At 42.7% G+C, this 19,101-nt stretch overlaps 1 protein-coding gene across 2 annotated transcripts in view; it reads left to right on the top strand.

Annotated features, from left to right (window-relative positions):
* Positions 1-19,101, top strand: part of ATXN7 (ataxin 7) — a 137,559-nt gene that overhangs the window by 35,583 nt on the left and 82,875 nt on the right. For both annotated transcript variants that reach the window (XM_044253236.1, XM_044253235.1), the window contains exons 3-4: positions 11,243-11,566; positions 11,792-11,860. In XM_044253236.1, the coding sequence (XP_044109171.1) occupies positions 11,254-11,566; positions 11,792-11,860 (382 nt within the window). In that variant the 5' untranslated portion in view covers positions 11,243-11,253. The remainder of the gene's footprint in view (positions 1-11,242; positions 11,567-11,791; positions 11,861-19,101) is intronic.

Genomic DNA, 19,101 nt, shown 5'->3' with positions numbered 1-19,101 from the left:
AGCCAGGCAGATTTTTAAGGGAGCTGAACTCAACTTCAGTTATTTTCCCTGAGTTTTTCAATGTTAGCAACTAATTTAAGAAAAACAGTTTGAGTAAACCTAAATAAGCCTTTGGGATTCTGCCATCTGGTAACAGTTTGCTCCCTCACCTATGGAAGTGGAGAAGGATTCAGAGGATGAGAACTTTGGGACAGGCTAAATTGGGGAGGGTAAGAGTTAATTTGAAACTCACATGAAAGCTCGACTTTGTTTAGGAGGTGAAAGTGAAGGAAGGGAAAAGTAATGGCATGCCGAAATAGCCAAAAGGTAGCAACAACCCCAGTGTCCGTCACTGATGAATAGATAAATTGTGGTACCTCCGCACAATGGGATATTATTTAGCCGTAAAGAGGAATAAATTACAGATATGTGCTCCAACATGGATGAACCTTGAAAACATTATGCTAACTGAAAAGACACCAGACACAAAAGGGCCCATATTGTGTGGTTTTAATTATGTGAAATATCCAATATAGGCAAATCTATTGAGACAAAACAGATGTGGGGGCGGGATGGGAGATGGGGAGTGACTGCTTAATGGGTACAGGCTTTCCTTTTGGGGTGGTAAAAATGTTCTGGAACCACATAGTGATGATGGTTGTAGCATGCTGTGTATGTACTAAATACCACGTAGTATACTTTAAAGTGGTTAGAATTGTGAATTTTATGTTATGTGAATTTTACCTCAGTCGGGGAGGGGGGAAGAATGGCATACAGAAAAACATTTGAGAGATGTATATTTTAGGTTCTGTTTAGCTCAAGTGGAATCTTTGTAAGGGGGACTGATGGATGGTAAAGCTGGAAAAAGGATGTTGGGCCAGGTACTGAAAGGCGTTGCCTGCTAGAATCTCTTCTGCTGGAGGCTGTAAAGTATAACACCATGTATTCCATGAGGAAGAATGAGACTAAAGAGAGGTTGGTGTTTTGGGAATCCCCGCTTCTGTGTTTCAAAGCAAAGTAAATGGCTTCTGGTCTTACCAATCTGTGATAACTGCTATTTACTTGGTAAAATTTTGTGACAATCATACAAAGGCTTCAAACAAAATGAATTTAGGGGTTCTCCTTAAAAAAAAAAAACCCATATTATAGTTCCTGGTTTTAGAAAAGGTTATTAAAAAAAAAAAATTAAGTAACTGTATGAGGAGATGGGATGTGTCAGCTAACCTTACTGTGGTAATCATTTTCAGTAGGTGTATCAAAATATGCACATCTTAAACTTATATAATGTTATTTTTCAGTTATATTCCAATAAAGCTGGAAGAATTGCAACATTATATAAATATGTATGTTAATAAAAGTCCCTTTAATTACATTCTTTTACTTCCAGTTTTCCATAAGTCCAGAATTATCTAGACTGTTTCCTATGCATAGACTTGTCATCCTCATCACTATTACTGTTTCACAAAAATAGGCATGTATTATGCAAGTACTTTGCAAGTTGCTTTTTTTTTTTTTTTAAGATTTTATTTATTTATTTGGCAGAGATCACAAGTAGGCAGAGAGAGAAGGAAGCAGGCTCCCCACCGAGCAGAGAGCCTGACGCGGGACTTGATCCCAGGACAGTGGGACCACAACCTGAGCCCAAGGTAGAGGCCTAACCCACTGAGCCACCCAGGTGTCCCCTTGCAATTTGCTTTTAAAAAATTTTACCTTGGCTGTCTTTCTACTTCTTTCTTTGGGACTGCTACATTATATGCTATACTTTCATTTGTAAAAACAAACAAAAAATGAAAAGCCAAAGAGGATGAGGATTATAAAGTATAAAATATAAAATTAGCAAAGAGGATGAGGATTATAAAGTATAAAATATAAAATTAGCTAACACATAATGAGTACTTACTATGCGGCAAGTGCTGTTCTAAGCATATTACATAGTTGACTCCTTGTAACAAGTTGATAAGGTAGAATACTGTTATGATACTGCATAGATGAGGTATAGATATTGTTATGGTCCTCCATTTATAGAGAAGCTAACTGAGGCAGAGACAAAGCCTGTCCTGTTAAGGTGCAGAGTTAGGCAGTGGCAGAGATAGACTCCAGGACATGTCTCACTCCCACTGATGGTTGTCCTGAGGGACCTTGTGGCTAGTGGTGTGAGATCGTAGAGATTTTTTCAGAAGTCAATCTGGAATTCTGTGTGAAATTTTCCAAGTTTAATGTTGGCTTAAAAAAAATTGAAATATAATTCAAATACCACAGATTTACCCATTTAATAATCTTTAATGTATTCATGGTGTTGTATAACTGTCCCCTCCATATAGGTCTAAACATTATCATTACTCCCAAAGGAGGACCCTATTTGCATCAAGTAGTAACTCCTCATTTTCCCCTCCCCTCGGGCCTGAAAACCACCTGTTTGTTTTCTGTGTGTAGAGATTTGCTTATTCTGGATATTTTATAGAAATGAAATCATATAATATGTGGCCTTTTGTGTCAGGCTTCTTTTCCTTAGCTTGTTTTTCAGGCTTATCTATGTTGTAGCATGTATTAGTACTTTACTCCTTTTAGTGGCTGAATAATAGTCCATTGTATGGATATGCACAATTTTATTCCTCCATCAGTTGATGGACACTTGGATTGCTTCTACCTTTTAGTTGTAAGTAATGCTGTTATGAATATTGGTGTACAAATCTGTGTTTGAGTCCTTGCTTTCAAATCTTTTGAGTATATATCTAGAAGTAGAATTATAGGATCTTATTGCAAATCTGTGTTTAACCTTTTGAAGGACTGCCAGACTTTTCCACAGGGGTTGTATCATTTTACATTCCTACCAGCAATATACAAGAATTCCAATTTTTCTACATCTTTGCCAAGACTTATTATTTTCTGTTTTGTTTTGATAATAGACAACCTAATGGATGGGAATCAGTAACTCTTGTGGATTTTATATGGGGTTCTCTCTATTTTTAAAGATTTTATTCATATGACAGAGAGAGGGAGCATGTGCACAAGCAGGGGAAAAGCAGGTAGGGGGAGAGGGAGAAGCAGGCTCCTCACTGAGCAGGGAGCCTGAAGTAGGGCTTGATCCAGGACTCTAGGATCATGACCTGTGCCGAAGGCAGACGCTTAACTCCCTGAGCTACCTATTTCACCCATGTATGTATTTCTGAAATGAAAAATGATACTGGATATCTTTTCCTTTGCTTGTTGGTTATTTGTGTTATCTTTTTGGACAAACGTCTATTGAAATCCTTTGCCAGTTTAAAAAATTAGGTTATTTGCCACCCCCTGTTTGTGGATTATAAGAATTCTTTATACGTTCCAGATACAAGTCTTTCATTAGAATACATAGTTTGCAAAAATTTTCTCCCTGTGGGTTGTCTTTTTATTTTCCTGAAGGTGTCCTTTGAAGCCCAAAGGTTTAATGGTTTTGGTGAAATCCCATTTATCTATTTGGCTCTGTTTTTAAGAAATTACCTGGTAAGTCAGATTCTAGCTTACTAACCACTTACATATGATTGCTGTCCTCTGCTGCCACTCCCCCACAGAAACTATTTGGAAAAATCCTAATGCTTTGTGAAAATACCTGTTTTCTGAAGTGGAGAGAGGCAAGAGGTTCTGGAAAGTAGCAATGGTAGACTCAACAGTAGCAATTTTGTTTCAATTCTGTTTTTCTGCCTCTGCTGAAGTTCCTTTACTTGGAGCAGTTTGGTGGGAAGGAGATTGTGGTACAAGGTGGAGAAGAGTCCTCAAGATTTTTACATTGATCCATAAAAGGTTAAAGAGGTTAAAATGTCAGAAACTTTGCCTTCTTTCATAGATTGTAGCATTTAAAATCAGAATGGCCATGGGGATGCAGTAACTGTGTGTTTCTAGGAAGACAGGTTTAGGGACCACCACATTTATAAAGTCTTTTGGGTTAAGGTCTCCCTTCTGTATAAGAGATTATGTGTTAGGATTAGGGGTTGAAGACAGAAATCATTATTCATTCATTCACATGTTTAATGAAAAATAGTTAAATCTGCGTGCCATTTATGTTTGCTAAGAAAAGGAAGGTTTTATTTTGGTGGTGGACAGGGGATGAAAGCCTTTGTGGAACAGTCTGTCCTTTGGGAAGCAGAACAAATCCAGATGGCTACAGGATCACAAAGAATGGGGAAAAGTCAGGGGGGTTGAATTTGTGGAATCTAGGACTTTGCTCAGAGCTAGAACTTTGCTGAGGAAAGAAGGAAGAAGATGTGTTGTTCCTTCCCTTTGCACTGACGCACCTGCACTGTTAGTCCTAGAGTTCAGCCTTAAAGCATTTTGCTGACTAACTGTGGGAACTGGCCACTGCACATCCCAGGTTTGTGGGTAGGTACATTCTAAACTCCCAATAACACCCTTATGTTGGGAATGCAAATGTTTGACCCTGGGAAGACTAAGCATATATCTCTTTGCCACCTTGATTTTGAGCATGAACTCTTTTTTTCTTTTTCTTTTTTTTAAGATTTTATTTATTTAGGGGCACCTGGGTGGCTCAGTGGGTTAAAGCCTCTGCCTTTGGTTCAGGTCATGATCCCAGGGTCCTGTGATCGAGTCCCAAGTCGGGCTCTCTGCTTAGCAGGGAGCCAGCTTCCTCTTCTCTCTGCCTGCCTCTCTGCCTATTTGTGATCTCTGTCTATCAAATAAATAAATAAATAAAATCTTAAAAAAAAAAAAAAGATTTTATTTATTTATTTGTCAGAGAGAGACAGCGCAAGCAGGCAGAGTGGCAGACAGAGGCAGAGAGAGAAGCAGTCTCCCCACTGAGCAAGAAGCCCGATGCGGGACTTGATCCCAGGACCCTGGGATCATGAGCTGAGCCGAAGGCAGCAGCTTAATCTACTGAGCCATCCAGGCATCCCTCGAGCATGAATTCTTAACCTCAGTCCATGAAATCCTATGATTTAGAGGTGGAGATGAGTTCTCTTGTGCTTAAGTGTGAGGAATCGGGGAAGATTTTGTTAAAGAAACAGAATTTGAGGAGGTCCTTGGTTGAGCAAGTAGGATTTAAACCAACAGATGCAAAATATGATAAATAGAGTGATCTTTATGAACAAAGCCTGGGCGCCAGGGCTCTGGAGTGCGGAGCATGTTTGAAGCTATAGATTGGTCATTTTGGCAGGACTGTAGAGTATCTGCTGGAGGGAGCACTGTGGTTGTGGTGAAATGGAACCAACTTGTGAGGGCCTGGAGTGCTAGGTGAGAAGCTTTTACTGACTTCAGTGGTCAGTGGGGAGTCCCGACAACTGGTAGAGTGAGGACTGACATAACTAAAACCATTCTTCATTCTGGGAGACTGACCTGACGCAGTAGCATGGTTCCATTAAAATTGGGACTTTCTGTGTGACAGACATGGTATTAATAAAAATAGCTAACACTTACGGGGTGCTTTTGTACTGTAAGGTTTCCTGATTCTCCTCATAAAGTAGATACTCTTGTTTTACTAATTTTATAGGTGAGGAAACAGGTACAGAGAGGTTAAATGGTTTCCCCAGAATTACACCACATATGGTAGCACAAGGATTCGGCCTGGGCAGACCGGCTTTAGAACTCATGTTCTTAACTGCTGGGCCCATAGGTTGTGATATTTACAGTCATGTCAGTAAAACCTGTATCAGTAGAAAGATTTTGGAAATTATTTTTAACAATGTGTTTAATCTTTGCATTTTATTGCATCTGAGGCAATGCACTAGAACTTTATATAGTCAGCTTCTTTTTATAGCTAAATGCTAGTCTGACTTCTCCATTTTTTCTCATAACATTTTTCTATTCTTTCTCTCTCTTTTTTAGCTACTTAAAGGCTTTAAGTGAAGATTTTAAATCAAGTTTGTTAGTAGTTTAAAATTATGGGCCAATATTAACTCCCTAGAACACTTGGTCTTTAGTCAGTTTAAAGTTAAAACTTATTATTGTATTTTGTATTTTTTTATTTTTAAGATTTTATTTATTTGGGAGAGAGAGAGAGCGCGCGCACAAGCAGCAGGGCTGCAGAGGGAGAGGGAGAAGCTGACTTCCCGCCTATCAGGGAGTCCGAAGCGTAGCCTGGTGCAGGGCTTCATCCCAGGATCCCAGTGATCTGAGCTGAAGGGAGACGCTTAACCTGACAGCAGACGCTTAACCTGACTAAGCCACCCAGGTGCTCCTATTATTTTGTATTTTTAAATTTTCTCTTCCTTCAGTTTGCTATTACTGGTGAATGTTTCTTTGGGAGAATTCGCCTGTAGCTTACACTTGTGATTAAGAAAGCAAACTCAGAACTCAAAATTTTGGATCTTTTGGCGCCTGGCACAGCTTATAGAATGAATATGTGTATAGGTTAAATCTTTAAAAAGGTAACTACCCATCATCCTTAAGTTTCCACCTCTGCAGCTATCCTTATTATTTCTAATTTTGCCTTTGGTTGTGAGCAGTGCCAGCTACTGAGCTGAATTCAATTTCCTCCTTCTACTGTTCTCCCCCTGCTGGAGTAGAGGTATGCATGACAGGCTGCAAGTATTTCACTAGAGGGAGCATGGTTAAAGGGTCCTTGCCTGCCAGCCCCACATGTGGCAGAGAGCAGAGCCCTGGCTCTGGAGAAGAAAGGAAGAGAGAGAGAGGTGTGGTCAGACGAAGGAGAGAGGATATGAATAAAGGCTCAGCCAATTTTAGGAGAAATAAAGAAACCAAAACCAACACATTCCTAATTCAGGGGATCTGAGTTTCTTGTTACTCAAATAACTGCAATTCTTTGGGGTTGATAATGGAGAATCTCTGTTACCAATCCTGTAATTTGCACAGATAAATATACTGTAGTTACTGGTTTTCAAGTTTATTAAAATGTTGTAGTGGGACCTGTGGGGATTTTTTGTTTTGTTTTGTTTTGTGTTGTTTCGCTTTCCAAATAAAATGGCTGGTTGTATGGTGGGGTCTTACATCTTAGAAGTTTTTGGACAGTTTCAGCCATTTTACATTAAACCGAATTTAAAGACTGGAAAAGTTCAACTTTTATTTTTTCCACTTAGTGATGCCTTTGGCCTTTGAACAAAGCATTTTACAAGTGAATCTGCTGTGCAAAGAATACATTTTGTAAAGAGAGACCTTGTTACCCTTGGCACCTACTGGGAACATCCCTAAATTTGGATGGTGAAGTAAGGCCATATTTTAAATGCATCCCTGGAAGGGATGAAATGCCCAGAATTTGGCAGCATTTCACGTCTGACGGCCTAGTTCTTAAGCCACGTACAGTCTAATTGGTGGTGACAGCCTTTTGCATAAGAGATTTTGATGAATTAAATTTTTTCCCCTACTTCTTATTCTTATGAGGTCCTCAACAAAATCACTGTGTTGTGTTTACCTTGTGTCAGTCTGAGCGCCAGGTATGTGTTAGGCAATCAGGAAGTGTTTGAAAAATTGAGTCCTCAATTACTCAGACCTTATGAAACATATCATTTGTCTGTACGGATGGGTAGTGAAGATCCTCAGAGCTATAAGACATCACCAGTACACTGGCAGAAACACGGATTGATAGCATACAAGGGACACTACTGTATTAAAATAATTACATTAAATGAATACAAATTGTATTGGTAATTTTCATTTTAAATATTTGGGTATGGAGGAGGGGTATTTAGGTAAGAAGTCATCAGGTTTTTTTTATTATGGACTGGTAGGTAAAATTTGAGTGTCTGCTGTACTTTTCTTTATAGACCCATGCCTTATTTATAAGGAGTAGTTTGGAAATGTTGCCCAAATTTGCATATCAGAACACTGTACTTTGTCAGTTACCAATTTTGACTTTTGTCAGTGACTCAGTTGAACTATTGGGAAACACAGACCAACTATGGATATCAGAGTCTGGGAGGATTTAGGATGTACTTACGGGTGAAGAGAGTGCAGTAAGATGCATTGGCTGTAGCAGAATGGCATTGGTGGGCAGGTGCCCGGAGTTGCCTGTTACTCTTTTGGTACCCACATCTTCAACTTTAAATTCAAATGAATTTCATAGATGAGAATTGATCTGGGTTGCTTAGTTTGATATTAGACCCTTTTGATAGGGTTTATTTTGTTTTAAGCTTTGTACCAAGTGCTTTCTATGGATCTTTTCCTCAGAAGAATCTGGCTTTATCTCTATTTTACATATTAGGAGGCTGAAGTACAGACAAGTCAGGTTAGGTCATTTGCTCCAATGACAGTTTGTAAGTAGAAGAGCCAGTATGTGGACCCAGAAGAAATTCATAGCACCTGGCTTCCAGAGCCCTCCTTCATTGTCCTTATTTGTAAGTTGCAAGAAATACAGCTTCTACCTTATACAGTTTTGAATATCAGTTGCGATAATGCAGTAAGGTACCTTGGGCAGTGCTTGGCCCCTAGCGGGTACTCAGTATTCATAGTTGTTATTAGTCACAGTTTCTCATAATAACTATCATAGTGCTAGGAGGATACTTAGTATTTTTCACTTAAAGCCCTGTTGTGTTTTCTTTATTAAACCACTCAAAAACTGTGAAGAAAAAAAAAGAGATATTGAGCAACAGTAAGGACAGAAGGCGAAGTATGATAAAGTACTATGTTGAGCCCATTGGCTAAAGGTTGTATTAGTGAATCTTGAAGGATTTCACATGTAAAAAGAGGAAAACCAAGCCACGTCTTGGGGAAGTCAGTCTGTACTTCATGTTTGCCATTCTTCCCCTTATTTTTGTTCTCACACTGCTCTCTCAGAGATCAGAAGGGCTATACTCAAAAGGCCAGCTCCCTTTCCTATCTATATAGCTGGGTGGCCCTCGGCTTTTTTTTTTTTTTTTTTTTAAATGGCAGGTCCAAATGATATTTCAATTCAAATTTTTGTTTATCTTAAATATTGAACTAAAAATTTCAAAGCAATTAATAAACTGTGTACTTTAATCTAGGAAAACAGAAATTGGACATTTTTATGTGATTCTGTAAATTTTTCAGTGATTTGGAATGAATGAAAAGTTGAAAGTGCAATGAGGACTTCCTTTTCCAGTATTGAGGGCCTATATTAAGAAGTAGGAACCCTTGATACTAACAGGGTTAATTACATGTTTTGCCCATGCATTTTTCTCACTGGTAACTTATACAGGAAATTAAAGCCTTAGAAATGATTTTTTATCCTTCCAATAATTTCCACCATTTTTGGTTATTTTGTTTTTATTACCATTAAAAAAAAAAAAAAAGATGTTATTTATTTATTTATTTATTTAGAGGGTGTGTGACTGGGGGAGAAGCAGAGGAAGCGGGAGAGAGAATCTTAAGTAGACTCCACACTGAGCACAGAGCCCGAGAGGGGTTTAATCTCACTACCCTGAGATCATGACCTGAGCCAAAATCAAGAGTCAGACACCGACCGGCCCCTGTATTTACTACTTACTAGATAATGACAGAAAGCATGCATAATTTCACTCTTTGGAACTTACTTTTGCATGCAGTCCAGGAAAATTTTACACCGTTATTTCCAAATCTTTATAAAATAAAAAATGCATGTGTAAGTATATATGTGTATGTGTGTATTTTTAAAGCTTGTAAAATTTCAGCTGAAACTCTTTAGGAGCCCTGAATTAAGTTTAGGTTGCAGGAACATTTCGTTCTTAATTTTTGCTCTTATTTTTGTTTCTGCAAGTTGGGCTTTGTTTCTGTAGCAGAGAAGTTGGCCACCTCTGTCGCAGCATATATTCAAAATAAAAAACATGAAAGCGTCTGCCTTCCCACCTGGAGAAAGCACCTGTAAGCAAACAACTATGACACATCTGCCTAGGAGTTCTGATATTATTGCCGTGTGAAACATGATCAAAATCCTTGTTCTGTCTCAGGCTTCAGATTCTCCCATCAGTTTGAGACAACAGAGCGCTCAAAGGTGCTTGGTGTGGTCTACTACTGTTTCAAGTACTTCGCATGCTGTAGTTTATTAAGTAGACTTTTATTTTGCTATCTATACCTATCACTTAAGCAAAAGCTTTGCATCCTGTGTGTTGGGGAAGGGTGCTAAGTTTTGTGGGCTAGTGCTTAATTTAATGTACAAAGCCTGACAAACACTATCTTCTAGACACATTTTCTAGGAATGCTGTATATTCTCCAAGCCCTGGGTTCCCGTCCTCCCAAGCAAAGGCAACCATGAAAAGGGAGGGACTAACAACTCGAATTAAAAATGAGTCCGATTTTAAAATGGCAAGATCCCCCCCCTCCACTCGGGGTGGGGGGCGCGAACAAATCACTTCTAGGGGCAGTGGAAATAGAAAAATTTCGAATAGTGCTTCCAAAACATGCACACGGATTCGCTTCCGTCTCTCTCTCTTCATCTTACACTGATTTTATGGTCTCTTTGCTAAATGAGAAGTTCAAGTTCCCCGGGTGCACGCTGTGACCTCTAGTGGTGGGCATTGGGCAAACACCAGCCTTCGGGCTGACACCTGGGATGGCACCTGGGCCGCATTTCCTTACCGGCCCGTGGTTTCCTACATATTAGGCGGCGGCTTGCCATTCATGCTTTTTGACAGCTGCGCGGCCTCCCGCGAGCTGAGAGCGAAGCGCTCCCTGCACCAACCCCTGCGCCCCTGGTCCAAAGCCCCTGGCGGGAGGGCCGGACGGCGACAACACTCGATGTTGTTTCGGGGCCCGCCGGCCGGCTCGCTTCTCCATAGGTGGCTGCGTTTCCGACTTCGCCCTGGCTCCACTCCGGGGGCTTGACGTGCAAACTTCGCCGGAGCGAGCTGAGAGGGAGGGACCGGCGAGGGGGAGGAGGCGGCGGGAGGCGCCTCTGCTTAAGGGAGCCGGTCGGGCGCCGCCGCTCGGACGGACGCGCGGACGGAAGGAAGGAGCGGGGCCGCCGGGCCGGGCCCGGGGATGCGAGCGGCCTCAGGGTGGGCAGCCCGAGGGTCGGGGGTGCGTCTTCGGGCCTCCCCGCCGCGGGCAGCCGTGACGGGAGCAGCCCCGGGCGCCGGCCTCCGTGCGGGTCTCGGCAGCAGAGGCAGGCAAGGGACCCTGCGCCGTGGTGGCGGGCCGCCGCCGGCTCGTCCCCTCCCCCGAGGGGCCGCGGGAGTCGAAAGCGAAAGCGAGCCCGGGCCACGGACTTTGCGCCCGGGGCGGGGGGTGGCCCAGGAGGAGGCGGGTTGGGAGGGCTGGGCGGCCGGGGGGCGCTGTCAGCGCGCCCCACCCGGCTTGCGGGCCGCGCACGCCGCCGGAACTCCCCGGCGCCTCCTTAAAAGCGGCCCCCGCGCGACTCTTTTCCCCCTTTTTTGTTACATTGTAGGAGCGGAAAGAATGTCGGAGCGGGCCGTGGATGACGTCAGGGGGGAGCCGCGCCGAGCGGCGGCGGCAGCGGGCGGAGCGGTGGCGGCGGCCGCCCGGCAGCAGCAGCAGCAGCAGCAGCAGCCTCCGCAGCCCCAGCGGCAGCCGCCGCCGCCGCCGCCGCGGCGCCTCCGGCCGGAGGACGGCGGCCCCGGCGCCGCCTCCACCTCGACCGCTGCCGCAATGGCGACCGTCGGGGAGCGCAGGCCCCTGCCCAGTCCAGAAGCGATGCTGGGACAGTCGTGGAATCTGTGGGTCGAGGCTTCCAAACTTCCTGGGAAGGACGGTGAGTGTCCACGCCCTCCTCTTCCCCAAGTCCCTTAGTCCCCCATCCTCTGACCCTTTTCCCCTCCCCCCACCCTGTGACCCGCCCCCTCGGGGGTCAGAGATGCTATCGCTCGGTTGGGGTACGCGGAGGTGCCCGCACCTATTCCGTGCGTGCGTCAGCGTGCGTCACACTCCCGGCCACTGATCTGCCTCTCCCCTCCTCCTGTGTGTGTGTATCTCCTAGGGACGGAATTGGACGAAAGTTTCAAGGAGTTTGGGAAAAACCGCGAAGTCATGGGGCTCTGTCGCGAAGGTGAGTCCAGCCTCCCATTGGAGTTTCTGCAAGCCCTGAGGAAGTTTCTAGCGGGCTTCGCCAGGGTGGGAGACTTGATCCCACCTAACCCACTCCTTATCCCAGTGATGATTCTGCTGTCTGAGGAGGAAGAAGGGGGAGAGCCTGCCGAACGTTTGGAAAATCTGGTTTCCGGGGCTTCCTGTAATGGGGAGCGTCCTGTAATGGGGAGCGTCCCGGAACCCTTCACTTCTAGGCCTAACTTGGTGCAGCATGAGGTGCATTGCTCAGTGATAAGGTTTGGGGACCAGCAGTGAATTTAACCCAAATCCTTATGGTCTGACCCTCTTCCCAAGAAACACAAGTGAAGAAAGAAGTTTTTCGCCTTGAAAGCATTTCCACGCATGCTTTAGGAGGCTTTGGAAAGGACATTTTGCTACCAGAAATTTTCTGCTGGCAATCAGAATTGATTTCAAACTTGAGAAAAGATAATGCTTTATCCGTGTGGCCTTATTTCTATGGGATTTAAGCTACAAAGTTTAGGATGCCTCAGAAGGATCATTACAACTGAAGAGCAGTTAGCCAGAGGGTGTGTGTGTGTATGTGAGTGTGAGTGTGAGAGCTGCTTGAGGAGCAGTTGGCCAGAGGGGTGTGTGTGTGTGTGTGTGAGAGAGAGAGAGAGAGAGAGCTGCCAAGATCAGGGCAGGAAAAAGTCCAGAATTTTATTTGGTGAAACAAGCCTTTAGTGTCCGTAGTTAGTGAAACCAGAGTCTGATTATAGTCAGTTTTTAATAAAACTGTTTGATACTTAGGGAAATACTTGTAGCTAAAGGTATGTTTCTAAATGGAAGCTCTGGTATCTAGAAATCGTCAGACTTTTTTTCAGATTTATTTTTATTTGAATAGTCAACTTTGCTATCTAATGTCTGTGCCTGGGCACACAGCGATCCAAAGGGACTTCTGGAGGCCAGTCAACTTTAGGTTCAATTTAAGTTGCTCTTTTAGTGGTAGTAAGGACAAGGCCTTACATGAGTTTTGGTATCCAAAATACTGAGTTTATATTCCCCAGTGCAATTTCATTCCTCACGTGTAGCCATTAACTTTGGCATAATGTCCAGAGCCCAAGAATTGGTAGAACTTCGGCAAGCTGAATGTTTTAAAGTCCAGAGTTGGCCCGTTGTTACTGTCTCCATATTTACTTCTTGTTTTTAGAGCCCTTTTTTTTTTTTTTTTTCCCATGTTTGCTGTTTTGGTGTTTTGAACTGGCCTCTTGTTGGCCTCTTGGCACTGCGAGGAAGAGTAATACCAGTGGCAGCTCTGTGAGGGCTTCCAATTGGAACAGATTATAGAGCAAATTAGTTGATTTTGAAAATGAGAATCACTGTTTGAGTTTGAAGGAAAGAGAGGGAAAGCAAAAGGCTTGCTGGCGATGTTGCAATAGGAAAAATCAGTTGTTAGTCCGGTTTTAGTGTTGAGTTGGCAGTCCGCCTGAGCTTAAAAAATTAAAATCACTAGGTGGCAACTCTCATAGGAAATAGTTGGAGTAGAGCGTTAGAGGACCTGACCCACTCTTGTTCTTAGTTTTTATTCTTTGGGTGTGGATACATTTCCCATAAAGGGTTTCTAAATCTGTGTGAAAACAGTGTGCTAATTATTGGTAATTCCCCAATAGAGGATGAGTAAGTTTATTAGTATTTTACTGGGCAACTTGGTCTGGACTGACCCAACCAAATTTAGTGGCCTGAACCCAATTTTTGTCATATTATTTTCTGCTGGGACATACTCATCAGCAGGTTTTCACCATGAGGATCTAAGACCTCTCAACTATCTTCTTAAGGCAAAAGGGGATCATAGATTTGGTTGTGTATGCTTCTGACCTATTAAATGATGAGTGATTATTAAAGGTGGTGTTTTTTTAAAAGGTGCTCTAACCATTCAGAGGATGCTGAAGGGACCAGGATGGCTGAAATTCTGCCTGGCGGCTTTGAGTAGAGACTGAAGTTTTTAATTCAGTCAGTTCTTGATTCGTTTGTGACTTGAAGGATTTTCTGAGACAATTTTAATACTCAAGCATGAGAACATTCAGCACTCATGCAGTGGGCTCTGTTTGTCTAACAAATAGTTCATGTTAGACTGTTTAAGAAATGAAAATACAGGGGCACCTGGGTAGCTCAGTTGGTTAAGCAACTGCCTTCGGCTCAGATCATGATCCCAAGGTCCTGGGATCGAGCCCCATGTCAGGTTCCTTTTTCACTGGGGAGTCCGCTTCTCTCTCTGTCCTTTTCCCTGCCTGAGCGCTCTCTCTCTGTCAAATTAAAAAAAAAAAAAAATCTTTAAAAAAAAAGTGAAAATACATTTTAAATTTATCAAAAATTATTAGACCAGTTATCTTTTGTCTTTGGTTAGGATTATCTGTTTCCAAGAAGAGGTGTATGGAACTAAATCTGTACTAATTCCTCTTGACAAGGAGGTTAAATTGAGATGAAAATGTAGATAAATTGATCATATTGTCAAAGCACTAAGAATCAAAAACTTCCATGTTGGAAGATGTCTAGAACTATGGACGAGACTTTTTTTTTTTTTTTTTTTGGGAAGATTGTATTTATTTACTGTGAGAGAGAGAGCATAAGAAGTGGGAAGAGAGGGAGAAGCAGGCTCTCAGCTGAGCTGGGAGCCTGATATGGGGCTCAATTCCAGGCCCCTGAGATCAAGACCCAAGCCAAAGGTAGCCGCTAAACCAACTGGGCCACCCAGGTGCCCCTGGACTTATTGAGTTCTCATCCAGTTCATGATTGTGGACCTACGGGTTAAAAACCTGGGTATGAGAGCAGGTTGCTTAACCTTGCATTTGTTATTTTACCTCTCAGAATCTAGCTTTCCCTTTTTGTAAAAGGACTTGATGGTAACTGCTTCCCAGGGTTGTTGGAGTGGATGTTAAATTAGATAATGTATGGAAAATGACTCTGTGCATACTAATTCTTACAACCCTTTAAGCTGTTGAAACTCTTAGATTTGATTTCTGAATTCGATATTTATCTAGGTCAGGGGATTTTAGTCTGGGACTTAAATGGGCTTCAGGATGGTCATCTTTGCCTTGGAATCGTAGGAAAAACTAGGTATGTCTACTTTGTAGGGCAGGCATTAACAGCTTCTCTTGAATTCATAAGGATCCTTCATATATCTCAAACCCCAAAATTCAGAACTCCTAAGCCAGGATTTCTTTCTCTTTTTCCTCTTGTAGCTTAGTTGGGCCACTTCCCTCCTGACAAGATTGCCCAAGGGCTAATGCTGCAGGAGAGGTTAGACGTATTGATTGAGATGGAAGTCAGATTATTTGTGGTTTAGCTAATATATCATCCTTTTTCTTCCTATTAGCACAAGTGGGCAAATGTTAGGATAAAACTGCAGTTATCTTTCAGAGGTCAGCCTATATTTTGTTTGCATCCTCATATTTTTATTGCTTTTTATTTTCTGTAATTTATAATATTAGTTGATAACAGAGTTGATCCAGGTGGAAATAGATGGATAACAATTTCTACTTTTTTCAAATGATTAAACTCAGAAAACAAATTACCCTCTTTTCCAAAGGTGACTTGTGAAATTCTGCATTTAACAAAATTATTTTTAGGTGAACTCAATTGGTATGAGTAACTGATTAAGGTTTCCATATTAGTGCCTGAACATATAGGGAGCCTTAAAAAATGAGAATGTTAAATGCCTTAATTTCATGGCAGATTTTAAAAAATAAATGATATCATTGTGAGGGTCAACAGTAGGGTTAGAAAAATGACATTTTCTTTGGAAAGTCATCCCTAACCTCTTTTAAGCCACCTGTTGTAAAACAGTCAAAGTAGCCTGTACTTTTCCTTCCAATAAACACTTCAAACTGTCACCATTGGAAAGTATGTATTATGTGGTGACTCTTTCATTAGAATATCCACTCCCAGAGGACTGGAGCATTGTCGATGGGGGCACATTCAGCTTCTGCACAGGTTGTGCTCAGTAAAAACTTGTGACCCAAAATGGATTAATTGGGCTACTTAGAAAGATTCAACTGAGTCACTCAAGGATGAAGAGGTCAAAGGATAAATTTTTGACTGTAACCCCCCTCCCCAAGTACCTGCTCTGTGGAAGACAGTCTTTATGGCCCCAGGGGAGGCCAGAGGCTGTCTTTCAGCGCTTCCTGTTGCTTTGTCCTGAGTTTAGCACTCCATTTACACTTTCCAGAAAGTGCAGACAGGACACCACCTCTCTTATCTGTGATATTTAGGCAAGGGAGTAGGATGGCAACCCAGAGTGATATCCACACTTGATGACAGGTGATTTCCCTGTCATAATAATGATGACATAATTGAGCCTAGGGCAAGATGAAAAAGAGGTTAGTTGGCATCTACGGGCAGCTAGATTAAAAGAAAAGAGAATAAAAGACTGGCTAGGAGGTGGGGAGCCTCAATCAACAGAGACAGAGTCAACAGTACCCCAATTTTTCTTTCCTGGGGGCAAAAAAATGTTCATAGTTAGTTACTGAAAACAAATAGGTATCTCTGTGTGAAGTACTCCAAAAGTAATTGCATTATAGGCATAAAACCCTCTTCCTGAAGTGAAGAACATTTCTGTTTTTCTCTAGGGTTTCTCTCTTGTTTCTTCCCCCAACTTTTTCTTATGGACAATTTGAAATCTGCGGAAGTACAGAAGAAATTTTGATGAGCCTCCTTGAATGCATCATACAGCTTAAACAACTCATGAGTCATGGCCCAATCTTGTTTGACCTCTACCCTGTTCCCCACACTGAATTATTCTGAAGCATGTTCCCGACAGTGTGTGATTTCTCTTGATTTTCTTTTCTCTGCTTACACAGATTTCAACTTGCCTCCTGCAAAATGGGAGCCTATCTGTGAGCTCTGTGTTCTTTTGCGGCAAGCCGGGCTGCCGTTTTCTGACCTCTTCCAAGCGTGTGTGAGGGTTCTGCAGGCGGCAGTGTTTGCATTCTGCCTCCATCTCAAGTGGAGATGGAAACTGAGCCTCAGATGGGAATCAGTGAGGTCCAAGTTCATTGCATCAGAATTCTGTTAATACTCATTTCAGGAGCGCTCAGGTGATTCAGGTGCAGGTCACCCACATCTGATGCTTTGTGCATGGGAGTTAGGGCTGCATTGATAGTGGGCAGTGTCCTTGCTGACAGCTCCTGTATGTGACTCTCTGCCTCTGAGTCTGCACTGACTTGGGGGTGAACGACCCCGTGGAGGCCTCGAGACCCTCCCACAGCAGGGATTCCTTTCCCGTGATTCTGGCTCCTTAGCTCTTTTAGTGCAAACTGTAGCCCGTGTGTGGACCAAACTGGGCCTGCAGCCTAGCTAAGAATGGTTTGTACATGGTGAAGCACTAGAGGAAAACCTTAAAAGAAAACTAGTTATTCCATGACCTGTGAAAAACACACGAGATTCTGATGTTAGAGTCCATAGTAAGGCTTCATTGCACACAGCTCCAGCCGCTCCTCTACTGATCATCTGCGGCGGCTTTCTGCGTACACGAACAGCAGAGTCAAGCAGGTGCAGTCGAAGCCATGCTTCGGCTTGTGGGTCGTCCGGGCCCACGATGCCTGTTTAGCTCTTGACAGAAAAAATTTGCCAGTTCTGGTTCTAATGGGTTCCTTGGTTAATGAAGGGAGACTCATTCTGCAGAATGTGCTTTTGGTACTCCTCGATCTTTTCTTTCTTTCTTTTTTTTTTTTTTTTTTAAAGATTTTTTATTTATTTGTCAGAGAGAGCGAGCGAGCACAGGCAGAGAGGCAGGCAGAAGCAGTCTCCCTGCCGAGCAAGGAGCCCGATGTGGGACTCGATCCCAGGATCCTGGGATCATGACCTGAGCCGAAGGCAGCTGCTTAACCAACTGAGCCACCCAGGCGTCCCTCCTCGATCTTTTCTGTTCTGAAGGGGACAATCTTTAAAATACTAAAATTCATTCTTCTTAAACCAAAAGTCTATTTGGTATTGAAGAAGTATGTTGGGTTAGAAGAAACATATAAGACTCTCTGTAAGGTTTTTTGTAGGAAGGATCCTGTCCTTGTCCACTTTTGTCATTTACTGCTGCCACTTCTCTAGGACCTAGATCTGTTTCAGAGCAATTCAGATACAGAGCATGAACAGAGCTGCTATTGTCGCAGCTTTCAAGGACCTTAAACTGTGAGAGGGTGATGCTTGGCTTCTGTTAAGCCCGACTGGAGAAAGATTCGAACTTTCATGGGGTCTTCAAAAGGGTACCTGACTCCAGTTCTTCAGCATTTCTGCCCTTGCATTTGGTTTAGAAAGGCTGAAGCCTCGTTGGAGGTCGTCTTGGGATTCATAAGGCAGATTCACCAGAAAACGTATCTTCATTTTGATTGATGGAGAAGGTACACAGCATCTATATGTGTGCGTTGTATATCACATTTTTAAGACTTTGTGCTTGCTGAAGAGTGTAACATCTGTATAGTCCATGCTGAATTCCTCAACCCTCAAGGCCTTTTTCGCAGAAATCCTGTACATGAGCTGTAGTAGGATGGGGTTCCTGAGCTTTAACCCAGTTACAGTTTTCTTTCTTGTGATCTTTAACTTTGAGGGTGAAGCATGAGGAATTTATGCATCCTTATTGAATGCGACCTACATGTTCTATGGCCTCATTTCTCATAAGCACATCGTGCCTTACAGAGGAGGAAACTGAGGCTCAGAGAAATGAGGTACCTCAGCATGATCATAGAGCATGTAAGAGACTAACCCAGATCTGCCTGTCTCCGCGGCCCACGTGCGTGGCCCTCTGCTGTGCTGAGCCCGTTCCAGACCGCTCACCTGCTTTTCACGAGCTTGAGCAGGATGCTATGACCCTTGTTCTCTGTATGCTCAGCTAGAAAAACCGAATCTTACCGCCCTCCCCTGCAAATTCATTTTAAAGATACCAGAGCCTTTTCCTTGCTGTGCCTTACAGCAGCTTATACGTTGTATTTAGCAGTTCTTTTATAAAATCTTTTCTTTGAGGGGGAGGAGAAGTGTGTGCAGTTTGCGTGAGAAGTAATTGGCTTTAAAAAAAGATTAAATGAAAGCTAAGGTTGCAGCAGATAGCAAACACAATCATCTGGGATTTGTGCCATTAGAAAGAATCCTTTAAAAAAGAAATGAAATTCCACTATTTAAATAGTATTTCAGTGCAAGATTGCTTTTAATCACATTGATATTCAAAGTTTATGGCAGTATTTTTAATAAATGTGCCCCTCTGATTATTAAAGTATT

This window comes from Neovison vison, chromosome 6, assembly GCF_020171115.1.
Source record: "Neovison vison isolate M4711 chromosome 6, ASM_NN_V1, whole genome shotgun sequence".
Classification (NCBI taxonomy): Eukaryota; Metazoa; Chordata; class Mammalia; order Carnivora; family Mustelidae; genus Neogale; species Neogale vison.
This window is presented reverse-complemented; position numbering and strand designations above follow the sequence as displayed.